The 21125-nt window shown below is 43.1% G+C and overlaps 1 protein-coding gene across 1 annotated transcript; it reads left to right on the plus strand.

Moving 5' to 3' along the window:
- Position 1: 1 nt before the first annotated feature.
- On the plus strand, positions 2 to 1552 carry LOC141023079 (uncharacterized). Its single transcript, XM_073499388.1, has 2 exons — positions 2 to 41; positions 520 to 1552. Exons 1-2 carry the CDS (start codon positions 2 to 4, stop codon positions 1329 to 1331), a joined length of 852 nt encoding a protein of 283 aa, XP_073355489.1. The 3' UTR covers positions 1332 to 1552.
- Positions 1553 to 21125: the final 19573 nt, after the last annotated feature.

The raw sequence follows: 21125 nt of genomic DNA on the forward strand, positions 1-21125 counted from the left end.
CATGAATGGAACTTATCAGTCAGTAGCTTCCTTCTCCGCAAGTTACCTTTTCACAAGAATTTGAGAAACTTCCATTGCACTTTTTTTTTTGAGAAATACTTTTTTTAGGGTTTTTTGAGAAATACTTCTATTGCACTTTATTCCAAACACGAGCCTGGCACTTTGGCCCGCTAGCTACTAGCTGGGCTGCGTGGCTTTGAGCTACTGTGTGTTCGCTACGCCTTTGGGATTCCACAGCCCAATTTCTGCATGGCCGGTGGCGTGGCATACCTACCTGTGTTCTCTCAAAAAAAAAAAACCCTACCTGCCTAAAAAAAAAACTGTATAACAAATCACTTCAAAAAAAAAAAAAAAGCATAACAAACGCCACCCATCGGGGCCAGCCTTGGCGAAAACAAACGAAGGGGGAGAAAGCAGATCGGCGCCGGCGGCGACTGCGCTGATACGTACTGTGCGTGCCTTCTATCTCTTCGATTCCTCTGTAGATACTGTACGTTTGAGAGGACGGGGTTCGGTGAGCCCGGCCGGCTAATCCTGAAGCCCGAGTTCATTCTGGAATCCGAATTCGGTGCAGATCTACCCTACCTACCGATTTGAGTCTCTGGCCGATTCCTGTGCAGATCCACAGGCCGACTCGGAGCGTGGGTGTTGTCTTCCACCGGAGCATATACACACATAAATATGGGGCGCCTGAGCTTCTACCAAATCACGTCAATTTCGCTGGACGCCATTTGCCAGTGCACATCCTCATGTCGATGAAGATCACCGATGTCAATATGGAAACAGACGCGCTAGCAAATCACATCAATCTCTTGCCAATGCACAGCCTGAACAGCTCGATGAAGGCCACCGATGTCAATATGGAAATAGAGGCGCTAGCAAATCACATCCGTCTCACACGAAGAGGAGAGGGGGAGGGTACGGATGTGGGGAACAAGAAGACCAAGAAGAAGATTTTCCGTGTGCCCCAGGAGGAGCTGGATGACATACTTTCGTTTCAGCTGCCGCCCGCTTGGCCGTCTCTGGGTAAACGCTGTCCGTCACTCGTTGGCGAGTTGGAGAAGATGAAGGAAAGCTTTTTGGCCGAGCGGGAGAAGATGAGGCGAGAGTACCAGATCATGGGCTACGCCACGTATGAAGCAGAGGTCACCGATGATGATGATGATGAGGAAGACACATTGGTGGCGATTCCAGCGGCGACATCTTTTCACGGGGAGAAGGACGATGCAGCAGCTACATCTTCTCCTTGGATTATTCCACGGGGAAGAGGCCGAAAAAGATTTCGCCCGGGAGTTGTCAAGCAAGCAAGTGGCGTTAAGAAAATAACTTAGGCCTGTTGGATTAGTTTTAGTTGTTGGATTAGTTTTAGTTTTAGTTTTTTGGTGTGTTTCATTTTTTGGTGTGTTTTAGTTTTAGTTGTTGGATTAGTTGTACCGCAGTTTATGGTACTGTATTCTGTCATGTAGTATAACTTAGGCCTAGACTGTGCAGTGATGTGTACACTGATCTTAACTGACGTGCAATCCATGTATTAGGGTGATTGTTGCTGTGAGGGTTGGTTCTACATATTATACTTCTGGTCCTTGTATCGGCTCTTCCACTCTACTCCATCCGTTCCTAATTATAAGTCTTTTTAATAGCTATAATGCAACCAGGGTTTTTGTGGGCAACCTAACAAAATGTAGAACATTGTTTAGAGTCCGCATTAGCTTAGACTGGCTCAACCGAGCCATCGATGCAATCAGACCAAAATTGATGCAAAAACCAAACACACCCTTGAAGACTATAGTACATACAGTAGAAACACAACGACGAACACTGACGACACAGAAGACTTACATAAAAAGGTCTCAGTGAGCGGTGGTGGTCAATTTTAAAATATGAACTCAGTTTGGGGAGGTATCCCCTCCATGTATTTGTAGGCGCAGTTTTGACAGTTGTCATGTCTTTATTAAGTTCAATCCATAGGGTCCATATGAGCAGCAATCAAATCTCACGAATTCAAGGCTCGACGGAATTAGTTGTACCTCTATATAGATTCAAGGCATAATTACATACGGATAAGACGTCCAATTAAAAAATAAATATATCTATCTACTACTATTATTACTTATAGAAGCACGAATTTAGTGAATCCAAACAGTCTCAGCCATTCAGCCGCATATATCCAACGTCCAACGGCACTCCAATGGTGTATCCAACACATCACATGATTTGAAAACAACATTCATTGTATTAAATGCAATTAATCTTGGAAAAGGATGAATGAGGGAAGGCCTTATTTGCAAATGTGGAGCGCCCCCCCCCCCCTTCCTAGTCCAATTCGGACTCAAGGGGGAGGGGGCGCGCGGCCTGCCCTTGCCGCCCCTCTCTCTCTCCACTAAGGCCCATCGAGGCCCATTAGTTCCTCCGGGGGTTCCGATAACCCTCCGGCACTCCGGTTTTATCCGAAACTTCTCCGGAACACTTTCGGTGTCCGAACATAGCCGTCCAATATATCAATCTTTATGTCTCGACCATTTCGAGACTCCTCGTCATGTCCGTGATCACATCCGGGACTCCGAACAACCTTCGGTACATCAAAACACATAAACTCATAATACCAATCATCATCGAACGTTAAGCGTGCGGACCCTACGGGTTCGAGAACTATGTAGACATGACCGAGACTCGTCTCCGGTCAATAACCAATAGTGGAACCTGGACTCATATTGGTTCCTACATATTCTACGAAGATCTTTATCGGTCAAACCGCATAACAACATACGTTGTTCCCTTTGTCATCGGTATGTTACTTGCCCAAGATTCGATCGTCCGTATCTCAATACCTAGTTCAATCTCGTTACCGGCAAGTCTCTTTACTCGTTCCGTAATGCATCGTCCCGCAACTAACTCATTAGTTACATTGCTTGCAAGGCTTATAGTGATGCGCATCACCGAGAGGGCCCAGAGATACCTCTCCGACAATCGAAGTGACAAATTGATAACCCACAAGTATAGGGGATCGCAACAGTTTTCGAGGGTAGAATATTCAACCCAAATTTATTGATTCGACACAAGGGGAGCCAAAGAATATTCTCAAGTATTGGCAGTTGAGTTGTCAATTCAACCACACATGGATAACTTAATATCCGCAGCAAAGTATTTAGTAGCAAAGTAATATGAAAGTAACGGTAACGATAGCAGAAGTAATATTTTTGGGTTTTGTAGTGATTGTAACAGTAGCAACGGAAAAGTAAATAAGCGGAGAACAATATGTGAAAAGCTCGTAGGCATTGGATCGGTGATGGAGAATTATGCCGGATGCGGTTCATCATGTAACCGTCATAACATAGGGTGACACAGAACTAGCTCCAATTCATCAATGTAATGTAGGCATGTATTCCAAATATAGTCATACGTGCTTATAGAAAAGAACTTGCATGACATCTTTTGTCCTACCCTCCCGTGGCAGCGGGGTCCTAGCGGAAACTAAGGGATATTAAGGCCTCCTTTTAATAGAGTACCGGACCAAAGCATTAACACACATAGTGAATACATGAACTCCTCAAACTATGGTCATCACCGGGAGTGGTCCCGATTATTGTCACTTCGGGGTTGCCGGATCATAACACATAGTAGGTGACTATAGACTTGCAAGATATGATCAAGAACTCACATATATTCATGAAAACATAATAGGTTCAGATCTGAAATCATGGCACTCGGGCCCTAGTGACAAGCATTAAGCATGGCAAAGTCATAGCAACATCAATCTCAGAACATAGTGGATACTAGGGATCAAACCCTAACAAAACTAACTCGATTACATGATAAATCTCATCCAACCCATCACCGTCCAGCAAGCCTACGATGGAATTACTCACGCACGGCAGTGAGCATCATGAAATTGGCGATGGAGGATGGTTGATGATGACGATGGCGACGGATTCCCCTCTCCGGAGCCCCGAACGGACTCCAGATCAGCCCTCCCGAGAGAGTTTAGGGCTTGGCGGTGGCTCCGTATCGTAAAACGCGATGAATCTTTCTCTCTGTTTTTTTCTCCCCGAACACGAATATATGGAGTTGGAGTTGAGGTCGGTGGAGCTCCAGGGGGCCCACGAGGCAGGGGGTCGCGCCCCCCACCCTCGTGGCAAGGGTGTGGGCCCCCTGGCCTTGATTCTTTCGCCAGTATTTTTTATTATTTCCAAAAATAATCTCCGTGGAGTTTCAGGTCATTCCGAGAACTTTTGTTTCTGCACATAAATAACACCATGGCAATTCTGCTGAAAACAGCGTCAGTCCGGGTTAGTTCCATTCAAATCATGCAAGTTAGAGTCCAAAACAAGGGCAAAAGTGTTTGAAAAGTAGATACGACGGAGACGTATCAACTCCCCCAAGCTTAAACCTTTGCTTGTCCTCAAGCAATTCAGTTGACAAACTGAAAGTGATAAAGAAAAACTTTTACAAACTCTGTTTGCTCTTGTTGTTGTAAATATGTAAAGCCAGCATTCAAGTTTTCAGCAAAGATTATGAACTAGCCATATTCACAATAACTCTTAGGTCTCATGTTTACTCATATCAATGGCATAATCAACTAGCAAGCAATAATAATAAATCTCGGATGACAACACTTTCTCAAAACAATCATGATATGATATAACAAGAAGGTATCTCGCTAGCCCTTTTTGAGACCGCAAAACATAAATGCAGAGCACCTTTAAAGATCAAGGACTGACTAAACATTGTAATTCATGGTAAAAGAGATTCAATCATAGTCATACCCAATATAAATTAATAGTAATGGATGCAAATGACAGTAGTGCTCTCCAGCTGGTGCTTTTTAATAAGAGGGTGATGACTCAACATAAAAGTAAATAGATAGGCCCTTCGCAGAGGGAAGCAGGGATTTGTAGAGGTGCCAGAGCTCGGTTTTGAAATAGAGATAAATAATATTTTGAGCGGTATACTTTCATTGTCAACATAACAACCAAGAGATGGCGATATCTTTCATGCTACACACATTAGGCGGTTCCCAAACAGAATGGTAAAGTTTATACTCCCCCTCCACCAACAAGCATCAATCCATGGCTTGCTCGAAACAACGAGTGCCTCCAACTAACAACAGTCCCGGGGGAGTTTTGTTTGCAATTATTTTGATTTGATTTGCATAAAGCATGGGACTGGGCATCCCAGTGACCAACCATTTTGTCGTGAGTGAGGAGCGGAGTCCACTCCTCTTGAGAATAACCCGCCTAACATGGAAGATACAGACAACCCTAGTTGATACATGAGCTATTCGAGCATACAAAAAAAAATTCATTTGAAGGTTTGGAGTTTGGCACATACAAATTTACTTGGAACGGCAGGTAGATACCGCATGTAGGAAGGTATGGTGGACTCATATGGAATAACTTTGGGGTTTAAGGAATTGGATGCACAAGCAGTATTCCTGCTTAGTACAAGTGAAGGCTAGCAAAAGACTGGGAAGCGACCAACTAGAGAGCGACAACAGTCATGAACATGCATTAAAATTAATAAACATTGAGTGCAAGCATGAGTAGGATATAATCCACCATGAACATAAATATCGTGAAGGCTATGTTGATTTGTTTCAACTACATGTGTGAACATGTGCCAAGTCAAGTCACTCGAATCATTCAAAGGAGGATACCACCCTACTATACCACATCACAACCATTTTAATAGCATGTTGGCACGCAAGGTAAACCATTATAAACTCCTAGCTAATTAAGCATGGCATAAGCAACTATAATCTCTAATTGTCATTGCAAACATGTTTATTCATAATAGGCTGAATCAGGAACGATGAACTAATCATATTTACAAAAACAAGAGAGGTCGAGTTCATACCAGCTTCTCTCATCTCAATCAATCCATCATATATCGTCATAATTGCCTTTCGCTTACACGACCGAACGATGTGAATAATAATAATAGTGCACGTGCATTGGACTAAGATGGAATTGTTGGAAATATGCCCTAGAGGCAATAATAAATAGGTTATTATTATATTTCCTTGTTCATGATAATCGTTTATTATCCATGCTAGAATTGTATTGATAGGAAACTCAGATACATGTGTGGATACATAGACAACACCATGTCCCTAGTAAGCCTCTAGTTGACTAGCTCGTTGATCAATAGATGGTTACGGTTTCCTGACCATGGACATTGGATGTCGTTGATAACGGGATCACATCATTAGGAGAATGATGTGATGGACAAGACCCAATCCTAAGCCTAGCACAAGATCGTGTAGTTCGTTTGCTCAGAGCTTTTCTAATGTCAAGTATCACTTCCTTAGACCATGAGATTGTGCAACTCCCGGATACCGTAGGAATTCTTTGGGTGTGCCAAACGTCACAACGTAACTGGGTGGCTATAAAGGTGCACTACGGGTATCTCCGAAAGTGTCTGTTGGGTTGGCACGAATCGAGACTGGGATTTGTCACTCCGTGTAAACGGAGAGGTATCTCTGGGCCCACTCGGTAGGACATCATCATAATGTGCACAATGTGACCAAGGAGTTGATCACGGGATGATGTGAGTTACGGAACGAGTAAAGAGACTTGCCGGTAACGAGATTGAACAAGGTATAGGGATACCGACGATCGAATCTCGGGCAAGTAACATACCGTTAGACAAAGGGAATTGAATACGGGATTGATTGAATCCCCGACATCGTGGTTCATCCGATGAGATCATCGTGGAACATGTGGGAGCCAACATGGGTATCCATATCCCGCTGTTGGTTATTGACCGGAGAACGTCTCGGTCATGTCTGCATGGTTCCCGAACCCGTAGGGTCTACACACTTAAGGTTCGATGACGCTAGGGTTATAGGGAAAGTATGTACGTGGTTACCGAATGTTGTTCGGAGTCCCGGATGAGATCCCGGACGTCACGAGGAGTTCCGGAATGGTCCGGAGGTAAAGATTTATATATGGAAAGTTGTTGTTCGGGTTTTTCGGTATTGTACCGGGAAGCTTCCAGAAGGTTCCGGAGGATTCCGGAGGGGTCCGGAGGTCCGGAAAATGTTCCACCACGTCCAATACAGCAGCATGGGCTGTAAGGGGGCGCCCTAGCCTTAATGGGCCAGGGGCACCAGCCCCCCCCCCCCAAGGCCCATGCGCATGGGAGAGGGGAAACCCTAAGGGGGAGGGCCTCCACTTGACTTGGGAGGCACTCCTCCCCCCTTTGGCCGCCCCCAAGCCCCATCTAGGGCTGGCCGCACCCCTCGGGGGGGAAACCCTAGATGGGGGGCGCAGCCCTCCCCCTCCCCTATATATATTTGAGGTTTGGGGCTGCCCAAGACATGAGAACGTCTCCTTTTTGGCGCAGCCCTACCCCTCTTCTTCCTCCTCCTCTCCCGCGGTGCTTGGCGAAGCCCTGCGGGATTGCCACGCTCCTCCACCACCACCATGCCGTCGTGTTGCTGCTGGATGGAGTCTTCCCCAACCTCTCCCTCTCTCCTTGCTGGATCAAGGCGTGGGAGACGTCACCGGGCTGCACGTGTGTTGAACGCGGAGGCACCGTTCTTTCGGTGCTTAGATCGGAATCAACCGCGATCTGAATTGCTACGAGTACGACTCCCTCATCCGCGTTCTTGCAACGCTTCCGCATCGCGATCTACAAGGGTATGTAGATTCACTCCCCTTCCCCTCGTTGCTAGATTACTCCATAGATTGATCTTGGTGATGCGTAGAAATTTTTGAATTTTTGCTACGTTACCCAACAGTGGCATCATGAGCTAGGTCTATGTGTAGTTTCTATGCATGAGTAGAACACAAAGTAGTTGTGGGCGTCGATGTTGTCAATTCTTCTTGCCGCTACTAGTCTTATCTTGTTTCGGCGGCATTGTGGGATGAAGCGGCCCGGACCGACCTTACACGTACGCTTACGTGAGACAGGTTCCACCGACTGACATGCACTAGTTGCATAAGGTGGCTAGCGGGTGTCTGTCTCTCCCACTTTAGTCGGAACGGATTCGATGAAAAGGGTCCTTATGAAGGGTAAATAGAAATTGGCATATCACGTTGTGGTTTTACGTAGGTAAGAAACGTTCTTGCTAGAAACCTATACAAGCCACGTAAAAACTTGCAACAACAATTAGAGGACGTCTAACTTGTTTTTGCAGCATGTGCTATGTGATGTGATATGGCCAGAAGATATGATGAATGATATATGTGATGTATGAGATTGATCATATTCTTGTAATAGGGATCACGACTTGCATGTCGATGAGTATGACAACCGGCAGGAGCCATAGGAGTTGTCTTTATTTTTTGTATGACCTGCGTGTCATTGAATAACGCCATGTAAATTACTTTACTTTATTGCTAAGCGCGTTAGCCATAGAAGTAGAAGTAATCGTTGGCGTGACAACTTCATGAAGACACAATGATGGAGATCATGATGATGGAGATCATGGTGTCATGCCGGTGACAAAGATGATCATGGTGCCCCGAAGATGGAGATCAAAGGAGCAAGATGATATTGGCCATATCATGTCACTATTTGATTGCATGTGATGTTTATCATGTTATGCATCTTATTTGCTTAGAACGACGGTAGTAAGTAAGATGATCCCTCACTAAAATTTCAAGAGAAGTGTTCCCCCTAACTGTGCACCGTTGCGAAGGTTCGTTGTTTCGAAGCACCACGTGATGATCGGGTGTGATAGATTCTAACGTTCGAATACAACGGGTGTTGATGAGCCTAGCATGTACAGACATGGCCTCGGAACACATGCAAAACACTTAGGTTGACTTGACGAGCCTAGCATGTACAGACATGGCCTCGGAACACAAGAGATCGAAAGATCGAACATGAGTCGTATAGTAGATACGATCAACATGGAGATGTTCACCGATGATGACTAGTCCGTCTCACGTGATGATCGGACACGACCTAGTTTGACTTGGATCATGTATCACTTAGATGACTAGAGGGATGTCTATCTGAGTGGGAGTTCAATAATCAGATGAACTTCATTATCATGAACATAGTCAAAAAGTCTTTGCAAATTATGTCATATCTTGCGCTTTAGTTCTACTGTTTAAGATATGTTCCTAGAGAAAATTTAGTTGAGAGTTGGTAGTAGAAATTATGCGGACTGGGTCCGTAAACTGAGGATTGTCCTCATTGCTGCACAGAAGGCTTATGTCCTTAATGCACCGCTCAGTGTGCTGAACCTCAGCGTCGTCTGTAGATGTTGCGAAACATCTGACATACACGTTTTTGATGACTACGTGATAGTTTAGTGCGTAATGCTAACGGTTTAGAATTGTGGCACAAGAGACGTTTTTTGAAACGTCGCAGAACATATGAGATGTTCCGAAGACTGAAATTGGGATTTCAGACTAGTGCCCACGTCAAGAGGTATGAGACCTCTGACAAGTTTCTTAAGCCTGCAAACTAAGGGAGAAAAGCTTAATCGTTGAGCATGTGCTCAGATTGTCTGAGTACCACAATCGCTTGAATCGAGTGGGAGTTAATCTCCCAGATGAGATAGTGATAGTTCTCCATAGTCACTGCCACCAAGCTAGTAGAGCTTCGTGATGAACTATAAAGTATCAGGGATAGTTATGATGATCCTTGAGCTATTCGCGATATTTGACACCGCGAGAGTAGGAATCAAGAAGGAGCATCAATTGTTGATGGTTAGTAAAACCACTAGTTTCTAGAAGGGCAAGGGAAAGAAGGGATACTTCATTAAACGGAAAATCAGTTGCTGCTCTAGTGAAGAAACCCAAGGTTGAACCCAAACCCGAGACTAAGTGCTTCTGTAATAAGGGGAACGGTGACTGAAGCGGAACTACCCTAGATACTTGGTAGATGAGAAGGCAGACAAGGTCGACAGAAGTATATTGGATATACGTTATATGAATGTGTACTTTACTAGTACTCCTAGCAGCACCAGGGTATTAGATACCGGTTCAGTTGCTAAGTGTTAGTAACTCGAAATAAAAGCTGCGGAATAAATGGAGACTAGCTAAAGGTGAGATGACGATATGTGTTGGAAGTGGTTCCAAGGTTGATGTGATCAAGCATCGCATGCTCCCTCTACCATCGAGATTTGGTGTTTGCGTTGAGCATGATTGGATTATGTTTATCGCAATACGGTTATTCATTTAAGGAGAATAATGGTTACTCTGTTTATTTGAATAATACCTTCAATGGTCTTGCACCTAAAATGAATCTCGATCGTAGTGATACACATGTTCGTGCCAAAAAGATATAAAATAGTAATGATAGTACCACATACTTGTGGCACTGCAACTTGAGTCATATTGGTATAAAACGCATGAAGAAGCTCCATGTAGATGGATCTTTGGACTCGCTCGTTTTTGAAAAGATTGAGACATGCGAACCATGTCTATTGGTATATATGCATGAAGAAACTCCATGCAGATGGATCGTTTGGACTCACTTGATTTTGAATCACTTGAGACATGCAAATCATACCACATGGGCAAGATGACTGAAAAGCCTCGTTTTCAGTAAGATGGAACAAGAGAGCAACTTGTTGGATGTAATACATTTTGATGTGTGCAGTCCAATGAGTGCTGAGGCATGCAGTGGATATCGTTAAGTTCTAACTTCACAGATGATTTGAGTAGATGCTGAGTGTATTTACTTGATGGAACACAATTCTGAATTATTGAAAGGTTCAAGTAATTTCAGAGTGAAGTTGAAGATCGTCGTGACAAGAGGATAAAATGTCTGTGATATGATCATAGAGATGAGTATCTGAGTTACGAGTTTGGCACACAATTAAGACATTGTGGAAAGTGTTTCACAATTAATACCGCCTGGAACACCATAGTGTGATGGTGTGTCCGAACATCATAACTGCACCCTATTGGATATGGTGCATACCATGATGTTTCTTATCGAATTACCACTATCGTTTATGGGTTAGGCATTAGAGACAACCACATTCACTTTAAAAGGGGCACCACGCAATTCCGTTGAGACGACACCATTTAGAGAAACCTAAGTTGTCGTTTCTTAAAAGTTTGGGGCTGCGATGCTTATGTGGAAAAGTTTCAGGCTGATAAGCTCGAACCCAAAACGGATAAATGCATCTTCATAGAATACCCAAAAATAGTTGGGTATACCTCCTATTTCAGATCTGGAAGCAAAAGTAATTGCTTCTAGAAATGAGTCCTTTCTCGAGGAAAAGTTTCTCTCGAAAGAATTGAGTGGGAGGATGGTGGAGACTTGATAAGGTTATTGAACCGTCACTTCAACTAGGGTGTAGCAGGGCACAGGAAGTTGTTCCTGTGGCACCTACACCAATTGAAGTGGAAGCTCATGATAGTGATCATGAAACTTCGGATCAAGTCGCTACCAAACCTCGTAGGACGACGAGGATGCGTACTACTTCAGAGTGGTACGTGATCCTGTCTTGGAAGTCATGTTGCTAGACAACAATGAACCTACGAGCTATGGAGAAGCGATGGTGGGCCCATATTCTGACAAATGGTTAAGAGCCATGAAATCCGAGATAAATGGATCTTTGAGAAGAAGACGGACGTGGACGGTAATGTTACCGTCTATGAAGCTCGACTTGTGGCAAAGAGTATTTCCACAAGTTCAAGGAGTTGACTACGATGAGATTTTCTCATCCGTAGCGATGCTTAAGTCCGTCGGAATCATGTTAGCATTAGCTGCATTTATGAAATCTGGCAGATGGATGTCAAAACAAGTTTCCTTACCAGTTTTCGTAAGGAAAGGTTGTATGTGATACAATCAGAAAGGTTTTGTCGATCCTAAGGATGCTAAAAGGTATGCTAGCTCCAGCGATCCTTCCATGGATTAGAGCAAGCATCTCGGAGTCAGAATATACGCTTTGATGGGGTGATCAAAGTTTTTGGGTTTATACAAAGTTTGTTAGAAACTTGTATTTACAATAAAGTGAGTGGGAGCGATACAACATTTCTGATAAGTATATGTGAATGACATATTGTTGATCCGAAATGATGTAAAAATTTCTGGAAAGCATAAAGGGTTGTTTGAAAGGAGTTTTTCAAAGGAAGACCTGGATAAAGCTGCTTACATATTGGGCATCAAGATCTATAGAGATAGATCAAGACGCCTGATGATACTTTCAAAAGAACGCACACCTTGACATGATTTTGAAAGAGTTCAAAATAGATCAGCAAAGAAGGAGTTCTTGGCTGTGTTACAAGGTGTGAGTATTGAGTAAGACTCAAGACCTGACCACAGCAGAAGAGAGAGAAAGGACGAAGGTCATCCCCTATGCTTTAGACGTAGGCTCTACAGTATGCTATGCTGTGTACCGCACATGAAGTGTGCCTTGCCATGAGTTGGTCAAGGGGTACAATAGTGATCCGGGAATGGATCACATGACAGCGGTCGAACTTATCCTTAGTAGCTAGTGGACTAAGGAATTTTCTCGATTATGGAGGTGAAAAGGAGTTCGTCGTAAAGGGTTATGTCGATGCGAACTTTGACACTAATCCGGATGACTCTGAGTAGTAAACCGGATTCGTATAGTAGAGCAATTACTTGAAATGGCTCCAAGTAGCGCGTGGTAGCATCCACAAAGATGACATAGATATTCGTAAAGCACACACGAATCTGAAAGGTTCAGACCCGTTGACTAATAACCTCTCTCACAAGCATAACATGATCAAACCAGAACTCATTGAGTGTTAATCACATAGAGATGTGAGCTAGATTGTTGACTCTAGTAAACTCTTGGGTGTTGGTCACATGGTGATGTGACCTGTCAGTGTTAATCACATGGTGATGTGAACTAGATTATTGACTCTAGTGCAAGTGGGAGACTGTTGGAAATATGCCCTAGAGGCAATAATAAATAGGTTATTATTATATTTCCTTGTTCATGATAATCGTTTATTATCCATGCTAGAATTGTATTGATAGGAAACTCAGATACATGTGTGGATACATAGACAACACCATGTCCCTAGTAAGCCTCTAGTTGACTAGCTCGTTGATCAATAGATGGTTACGGTTTCCTGACCATGGACATTGGATGTCGTTGATAACGGGATCACATCATTAGGAGAATGATGTGATGGACAAGACCCAATCCTAAGCCTAGCACAAGATCGTGTAGTTCGTTTGCTCAGAGCTTTTCTAATGTCAAGTATCACTTCCTTAGACCATGAGATTGTGCAACTCCCGGATACCGTAGGAATTCTTTGGGTGTGCCAAACGTCACAACGTAACTGGGTGGCTATAAAGGTGCACTACGGGTATCTCCGAAAGTGTCTGTTGGGTTGGCACGAATCGAGACTGGGATTTGTCACTCCGTGTAAACGGAGAGGTATCTCTGGGCCCACTCGGTAGGACATCATCATAATGTGCACAATGTGACCAAGGAGTTGATCACGGGATGATGTGAGTTACGGAACGAGTAAAGAGACTTGCCGGTAACGAGATTGAACAAGGTATAGGGATACCGACGATCGAATCTCGGGCAAGTAACATACCGTTAGACAAAGGGAATTGAATACGGGATTGATTGAATCCCCGACATCGTGGTTCATCCGATGAGATCATCGTGGAACATGTGGGAGCCAACATGGGTATCCATATCCCGCTGTTGGTTATTGACCGGAGAACGTCTCGGTCATGTCTGCATGGTTCCCGAACCCGTAGGGTCTACACACTTAAGGTTCGATGACGCTAGGGTTATAGGGAAAGTATGTACGTGGTTACCGAATGTTGTTCGGAGTCCCGGATGAGATCCCGGACGTCACGAGGAGTTCCGGAATGGTCCGGAGGTAAAGATTTATATATGGAAAGTTGTTGTTCGGGTTTTTCGGTATTGTACCGGGAAGCTTCCAGAAGGTTCCGGAGGATTCCGGAGGGGTCCGGAGGTCCGGAAAATGTTCCACCACGTCCAATACAGCAGCATGGGCTGTAAGGGGGCGCCCTAGCCTTAATGGGCCAGGGGCACCAGCCCCCCCCCCAAGGCCCATGCGCATGGGAGAGGGGAAACCCTAAGGGGGAGGGCCTCCACTTGACTTGGGAGGCACTCCTCCCCCCTTTGGCCGCCCCCAAGCCCCATCTAGGGCTGGCCGCACCCCTCGGGGGGGAAACCCTAGATGGGGGGCGCAGCCCTCCCCCTCCCCTATATATATTTGAGGTTTGGGGCTGCCCAAGACATGAGAACGTCTCCTTTTTGGCGCAGCCCTACCCCTCTTCTTCCTCCTCCTCTCCCGCGGTGCTTGGCGAAGCCCTGCGGGATTGCCACGCTCCTCCACCACCACCATGCCGTCGTGTTGCTGCTGGATGGAGTCTTCCCCAACCTCTCCCTCTCTCCTTGCTGGATCAAGGCGTGGGAGACGTCACCGGGCTGCACGTGTGTTGAACGCGGAGGCACCGTTCTTTCGGTGCTTAGATCGGAATCAACCGCGATCTGAATCACTACGAGTACGACTCCCTCATCCGCGTTCTTGCAACGCTTCCGCATCGCGATCTACAAGGGTATGTAGATTCACTCCCCTTCCCCTCGTTGCTAGATTACTCCATAGATTGATCTTGGTGATGCGTAGAAAATTTTGAATTTTTGCTACGTTACCCAACAGGAATCTGCGAGCATTCAATAAACAGGAGAAGACAAGGTAATATGGGCTCTTGGTTAAATCAACAAAATGCATATAAGAGTCACTTCAACAATTTCATCATGGTCTTCTCCTATCGACCCCCAAAGAAAAGAAAAGAAATAAAACTATTTACACGGGAAAACTCCCAACAAGCAAAAGAAGAACATGAAATATTTTTGGGTTTTCTTTTTAATTATTACTACTACAGCAAGAAAAGTAAACTAGCTAAAATCTACTAATTTTTTTTGTTTTTCTTAAGCTTTATCGAACACACAAGAAGAAAGCAAGAAAAAAGAAAATAAACTAGCATGGATAGTACAATGAAAAAGTATGAGCACCGACATCTAGCAATGAGTGTGCGAATATGAATGTAATGTCGGTGAGAAATACGTACTCCCCCAAGCTTAGGCTTTTGGCCTAAGTTGGTTTATTGCCACGGCTGGCCTGGCGGATATTCATAGTTGTAGTTGGGGTCGTACTGAGATGCAGCAGTCATTGCATCGTGGGCTGCAGCTTGGAGGCGAGCTATCTCAGCCAATTCATAAAAATCATCATTAATCCCGGCGGCTCTCAAGAAATCATCACAGGGCCATTCACACGGCCGAACCTTCGCAGTACGAGGCAGATTATATTTGGGCCTCTTTTCTTCTTCACTTTGTTTTTCCTTCGAGCTTCGGCTCGCTGAGCCCCTCAAAATTCTCTTCATCATTTTCTGAAAATTTCTGAAATTTTTAGTAACTTCAAATAAAAGTGAACCAAGATCAACAAAATTGATAGCAACTACTCATACAAGTGCCTAGAGCTCATATCATGCATTAGAACTACTTGGAACCATATAAATTTGACATGCAAGCTCAAGAACATGGTCACCTAGGCAGCACAAATTTGCAATGAATAAAGCACTAGAACAAAAACTAATTGGACCAATGGAGGAGTCACATACCAAGGAACAATCCCCGAAAGCAGTTTTGTGAGAGGTGCTTTGAACAAGGAGATCAAAAATCGCAGCAAAATGAGCTAGAACTCGTGCTTGAGCTGGGTGGTGATTTTTTGGGAGGAAGAAGTGTGTGGGTGCAGGAATAAGTGGAGGGGAGCCACCATGGGCCCACGAGGCAGGGGGCGCGCCCTGGACCCTCGTGGCCAGGTGCTTCCTCCCCCTGCTGTGTTCTCAGTGCCAAATATTCTCAAATATTTCAGAAAAAATCATATTAAATTGGCAGGGCATTTGGAGAACTTTTATTTTCGGGGTATTTTTTTATTGCACGGATAATTCAGAAAACTGACAGAAAATGCTATTTTTGCTTTATTTATTCTAAATAACAGAAAGTAAAAGGAGGGTACAAAAGGTTGTTCTTTCTAACTTCATCCATCTCATGCTCATCAAAAGGAATCCACTAACAAGATTGATCAGGTCTTGTTAACAAACTCATTCCGAATCGCATGAAACCGGAGAAATTTCAAATAACACTATGTTAACTCAACGGGGATATGCACATCCCCGATAATAAGAATATCATATCTCTTTTTGACAGTAGGAAGAGGAAATTCAAAACCTCCAAAAATAATCGATGGAATTTTTCCAATAGAGTTGATACTGTGGACTTGAGGTTGTTTCCTCGGAAAGTGTACCGTGTACTCATTACCATTAACATAAAAAGTGACATTGCCTTTGTTGCAATCAATAACAGCCCCTGCAGTATTCAAAAAGGGTCTTCCAAGAATAATAGACATACTATCGTCCTCGGGAATATCAAGAATAACAAAGTCCGTTAAAATAGTGACGTTTGCAACCACAACAGGCACATCCTCACAAAACCGACAGGTATAGCAGTTGATTTATCAGCCATTTGCAAAGATATTTCAGTAGGTGTCAACTTATTCAAATCAAGTCTACGATATAAAGAGAGAGGCATAACACTAACACCGGCCCCAAGATCACATAAAGTAGTTCTAACATAACTTTTTTTAATGGAGCATGGTATAGTTGGTACTCCTGGATCTCCTAGTTTCTTTGGTATTCCACCCTTAAAAGTATAATTAGCAAGCATGGTGGAAATTTCAGCTTCCTGTATCTTTCTTTTATTCGTAACAATTTCTTTCATATACTTAGCATAAGGATTCATTTTGAGCATATCAGTTAATCGCATACGCAAAAAGATAGGTCTAATCATTTCAGCAAAGCGCTCAAAATCCTCATCATCCTTTTTCTTGGATGGTTTGGGAGGAAAAGGCATGGGTTTCTGAACCCATGGTTCTCTTTCTTTACCGTGCTTCCTAGCAACAAAGTCTCTCTTACCATAACGTTGATTCTTTGATTGTGGGTTACCAAGATCAACAACAGGTTCAATTTCTACATCATTATCATTACTAGGTTGAGCATCAACATGAACATCATCATTAACATTATCACTAGGTTCATGTTCATTACCAGATTGTGTTTCAGCATCAGAAATAGAAATATCATTTGGATTCTCAGGTGTGTCTACAACAGGTTCACTAGAAGCATGCAAAGTCCTATCATTTTTCCTTTTCTTCTTTTTAGAAGGACTAGGTGCATCAATATTATTCCTCTGAGAATCCTGCTCAATTCTCTTAGGATGGCCTTCAGGATACAAAGGTTCCTGAGTCATTTTACCAGTTCTAGTAGCCACTCTAACAGCAAAATCATTATTCTTACTATTAAATTCATTGAGCAAATCATTATGAGCTTTAAGTACTTGTTCTACTTGAGTGGTGACCATAGAAGCATGTTTACTAATGAGTTTAAGTTCACCTTTAACTCTAGACATATAATCACCCAAGTGTTCAATCATATAAGCATTTTGTTTTAATTGTCTACCAAAATAAGCATTAAAATCTTCTTGCTTAACCATAAAGTTATCAAACTCATCCAAACATTGGCTAGCAAATTTAGTAGGAGGGATTTCAGCTTTATCATATCTATAGAGAGAATTTACCTTTACTACCTGTGTCGGGTTATCAAGACCATGAGTTTCTTCAATAGGTAATGGATTAAGATCATATATTTCTTCAATGAGCGGTGAATTAAGACCATGTATTTCTTCAATAGGAGGTAAATTCTTAACATCTTCAGCTTTAATACCCTTTTCTTTCATAGATTTCTTTGCCTCTTGCATATCTTCAGGACTGAGAAATAGAACTCCCCTTTTATTCGGAGTTGGCTTAGGAGTTGGTTCAGGAAGTGTCCAATTATTTTCATTGGTCAACATATTATTCAATAGAATTTCAGCTTCATCCGATGTTCTTTCCTTGAAAACAGAACCAGCACAACTATCCACGTAATCTCTGGAAGCATCGGTTAGTCCATTATAAAAGATATCAAGTATTTCATTTTTCTTAAGAGGATGATCAGGCAAAGCATTAAGTAATTGGAGAAGCCTCCCCCAAGCTTGTGGGAGATTCTCTTCTTCAAGTTGCACAAAATTATATATTTCCCTTAAAGCAGCTTGTTTCTTATGAGCAGGGAAATATTTAGCAGAGAAGTAATAAATCATATCCTGGGGACTACGCACACAACCAGGATCAAGAGAATTAAACCATATCTTAGCATCACCCTTTAATGAGAACGGAAATATTTTAAGGATATAATAGTAGCGATTTTTCTCATCATTAGTGAACAGGGTGGCTATATCATTTAATTTAGTAAGATGTGCCACAACAGTTTCAGATTCATAGCCATAAAAAGGATCAGATTCAACCAAAGTAATTATATCAGGATCAACGGAGAGTTCATAATCCTTATCAGTAACAAAGATAGGTGAAGTAGCATAAGCAGGATCATATTTCATTCTAGCATTCAGAGATTTTTGTTTCAGCTTAGCTAATAATTTCTTAAGATCACTTCTGTCATTGCAAGCAAGAAAATCTCTAGCAGTTTCTTCAGCCATAACATAGCCCTCAGGCACAACAGGCAATTCATATCTAGGGGGAGAATCTCATCATCACTTTCATCAATATTATCAGTTTCAATAATTTCATTCTCTCTAGCCCTAGCAAGTTGTTCATCAAGAAATTCACCAAGTGGCACAGTAGTATCAAGCATAGAAGTAGTTTCATCATAAGTATCATGCATAGAAGAAGTGGCATCATCAATAACATGTGGCATATCAGAATTAATAGCAGAAGCAGGTTTAGGTGTCGCAAGCTTACTCAAAACAGAAGGTGAATCAAGTGCAGAGCTAGATGGCAGTTCCTTACCTCCCCTCGTAGTTGAGGGATAAATTTTTGTTTTCTCGTCTTTCAAGTTCTTCATAGTGACCAGCAGATATAAATCCCAAGTGACTCAAAGAATAGAGCTATGCTCCCCGACAACGGCGCCAGAAATTAGTCTTGATAACCCACAAGTATAGGGGATCGTAACAATTTTCGAGGGTAGAGTATTCAACCCAAATTTATTGATTCGACACAAGGGGAGCCAAAGAATATTCTCAAGTATTGGCAGTTGAGTTGTCAATTCAACCACACCTGGATAACTTAATATCTGCAGCAAAGTATTTAGTAGCAAAGTAATATGGAAGTAACGGTAACGATAGCAAAAGTAATATTTTTGGGTTTTGTAGTGATTGTAACAGTAGCAACGGAAAAGTAAATAAGCGGAGAACAATATGTGAAAAGCTCGTAGGCATTGGATCGCTGATGGAGAATTATGCCGGATGCGGTTCATCATGTAACAGTCATAACATAGGGTGACACAGAACTAGCTCCAATTCATCAATGTAATGTAGGCATGTATTCCGAATATAGTCATACGTGCTTATAGAAAAGAACTTGCATGACATCTTTTGTCCTACCCTCCCGTGGCAGCGGGGTCCTAGCGGGAACTAAGGGATATTAAGGCCTCCTTTTAATAGAGTACCAGACCAAAGCATTAACACATAGTGAATACATGAACTCCTCAGACTATGGTCATCACCGGGAGTGGTCCCGATTATTGTCACTTCGGGGTTGCCGGATCATAACACATAGTAGGTGACTATAGACTTGCAAGATAGGATCAAGAACTCACATATATTCATGAAAACATAATAGGTTCAGATTTGAAATCATGGCACTCGGGCCCTAGTGACAAGCATTAAGCATAGCAAAGTCATAGCAACATCAATCTCAGAACATAGTGGATACTAGGGATCAAACCCTAACAAAACTAACTCGATTACATGATAAATCTCATCCAACCCATCACCGTCCAGCAAGCCTACGATGGAATTACTCACGCACGGCGGTGAGCATCATGAAATTGGTGATGGAGGATGGTTGATGATGACGATGGCGACGGAATCCCCTCTCCGGAGCCCCAAACAGACTCGAGATCAGCCCTCCCGAGAGAGTTTAGGGCTTGGCGGCAGCTCCGTATCGTAAAACACGATGAATCTTTCTCTCTGATTTTTTTCTCCCCGAACACGAATATATGGAGTTGGAGTTGAGGTCGGTGGAGCTCCAGGGGGCCCACGAGGTAGGGGGCGCGCCCAGGGGGGCAGGCGCGCCCCCCACCCTCGTGGCAAGGGTGTGGGCCCCTGGCCTTGATTCTTTCGCCAGTATTTTTTATTATTTCCAAAAATAATCTCCGTGGAGTTTTAGGTCATTCCGAGAACTTTTGTTTCTGCACATAAATAACACCATGGCAATTTTGCTGAAAACAACGTCAGTCCGGGTTAGTTCCATTCAAATCATGCAAGTTAGAGTCCAAAACAAGGGCAAAAGTGTTTGGAAAAGTAGATACGACGGAGACGTATCACAAATCCTAATCTCGATCTATGCCAACTCAACAAACACCATCGGAGACACCTGTAGAGCATCTTCATAATCACCCAGTTACGTTGTGACGTTTGATAGCACACAAAGTGTTCCTCCGGTATTCGGGAGTTGCATAATCTCATAGTCATAGGAACTTGTATAAGTCATGAAGAAAGCAATAGCAACAAACTAAACGATCATCGTGCTAAGCTAACAGATGGGACAGGTCAATCACATCATTCTCTAATGATGTGATCCCGTTAATCAAATGACAACTCATGTCTATAGCTAGGAAACTTAACCATCTTTGATTCAACGAGCTAGTCAAGTAGAGGCATACTAGTGACATTCTGTTTGTCTATGTATTCACACATGTACTAAGTTTCCGGTTAATACAATTCTAGCATGAATAATAAACATTTATCATGATATAAGGAAATATAAATAACAACTTTATTATTGCCTCTAGGGCATATTTCCTTCAGTCTCCCACTTGCACTAGAGTCAATAATCTAGATTACACAGTAATGATTCTAACACCCATGGAGTCTTGGTGTTGATCATGTTTTGCTCGTGGGAGAGGCTTAGTCAACGGGTCTGCAACATTCAGATCCGTATATATCTTGCAAATCTCTATGTCTCCCTCCTTGACTTGATCGCGGATGGAATTGATGCTTCTCTTGATGTGCTTGGTTCTCTTGTGAAATCTGGATTCCTTTGCCAAGGCAATTGCACCAGTATTGTCACAAAAGATTTTCA

Source organism: Aegilops tauschii, chromosome 5 (assembly GCF_002575655.3).
Source record: "Aegilops tauschii subsp. strangulata cultivar AL8/78 chromosome 5, Aet v6.0, whole genome shotgun sequence".
NCBI classification, from domain to species: domain Eukaryota; kingdom Viridiplantae; phylum Streptophyta; class Magnoliopsida; order Poales; family Poaceae; genus Aegilops; species Aegilops tauschii.

Coding starts and splice junctions, on each gene's coding strand:
- LOC141023079 (XM_073499388.1), top strand. CDS start 2: ATGAATGGAACTTATCAGTCAGTAGCTTCCTTCTCCGCAA. Junction 42..519: donor AGTAGCTTCCTTCTCCGCAA/GTTACCTTTTCA, acceptor GGGTTCGGTGAG/CCCGGCCGGCTAATCCTGAA.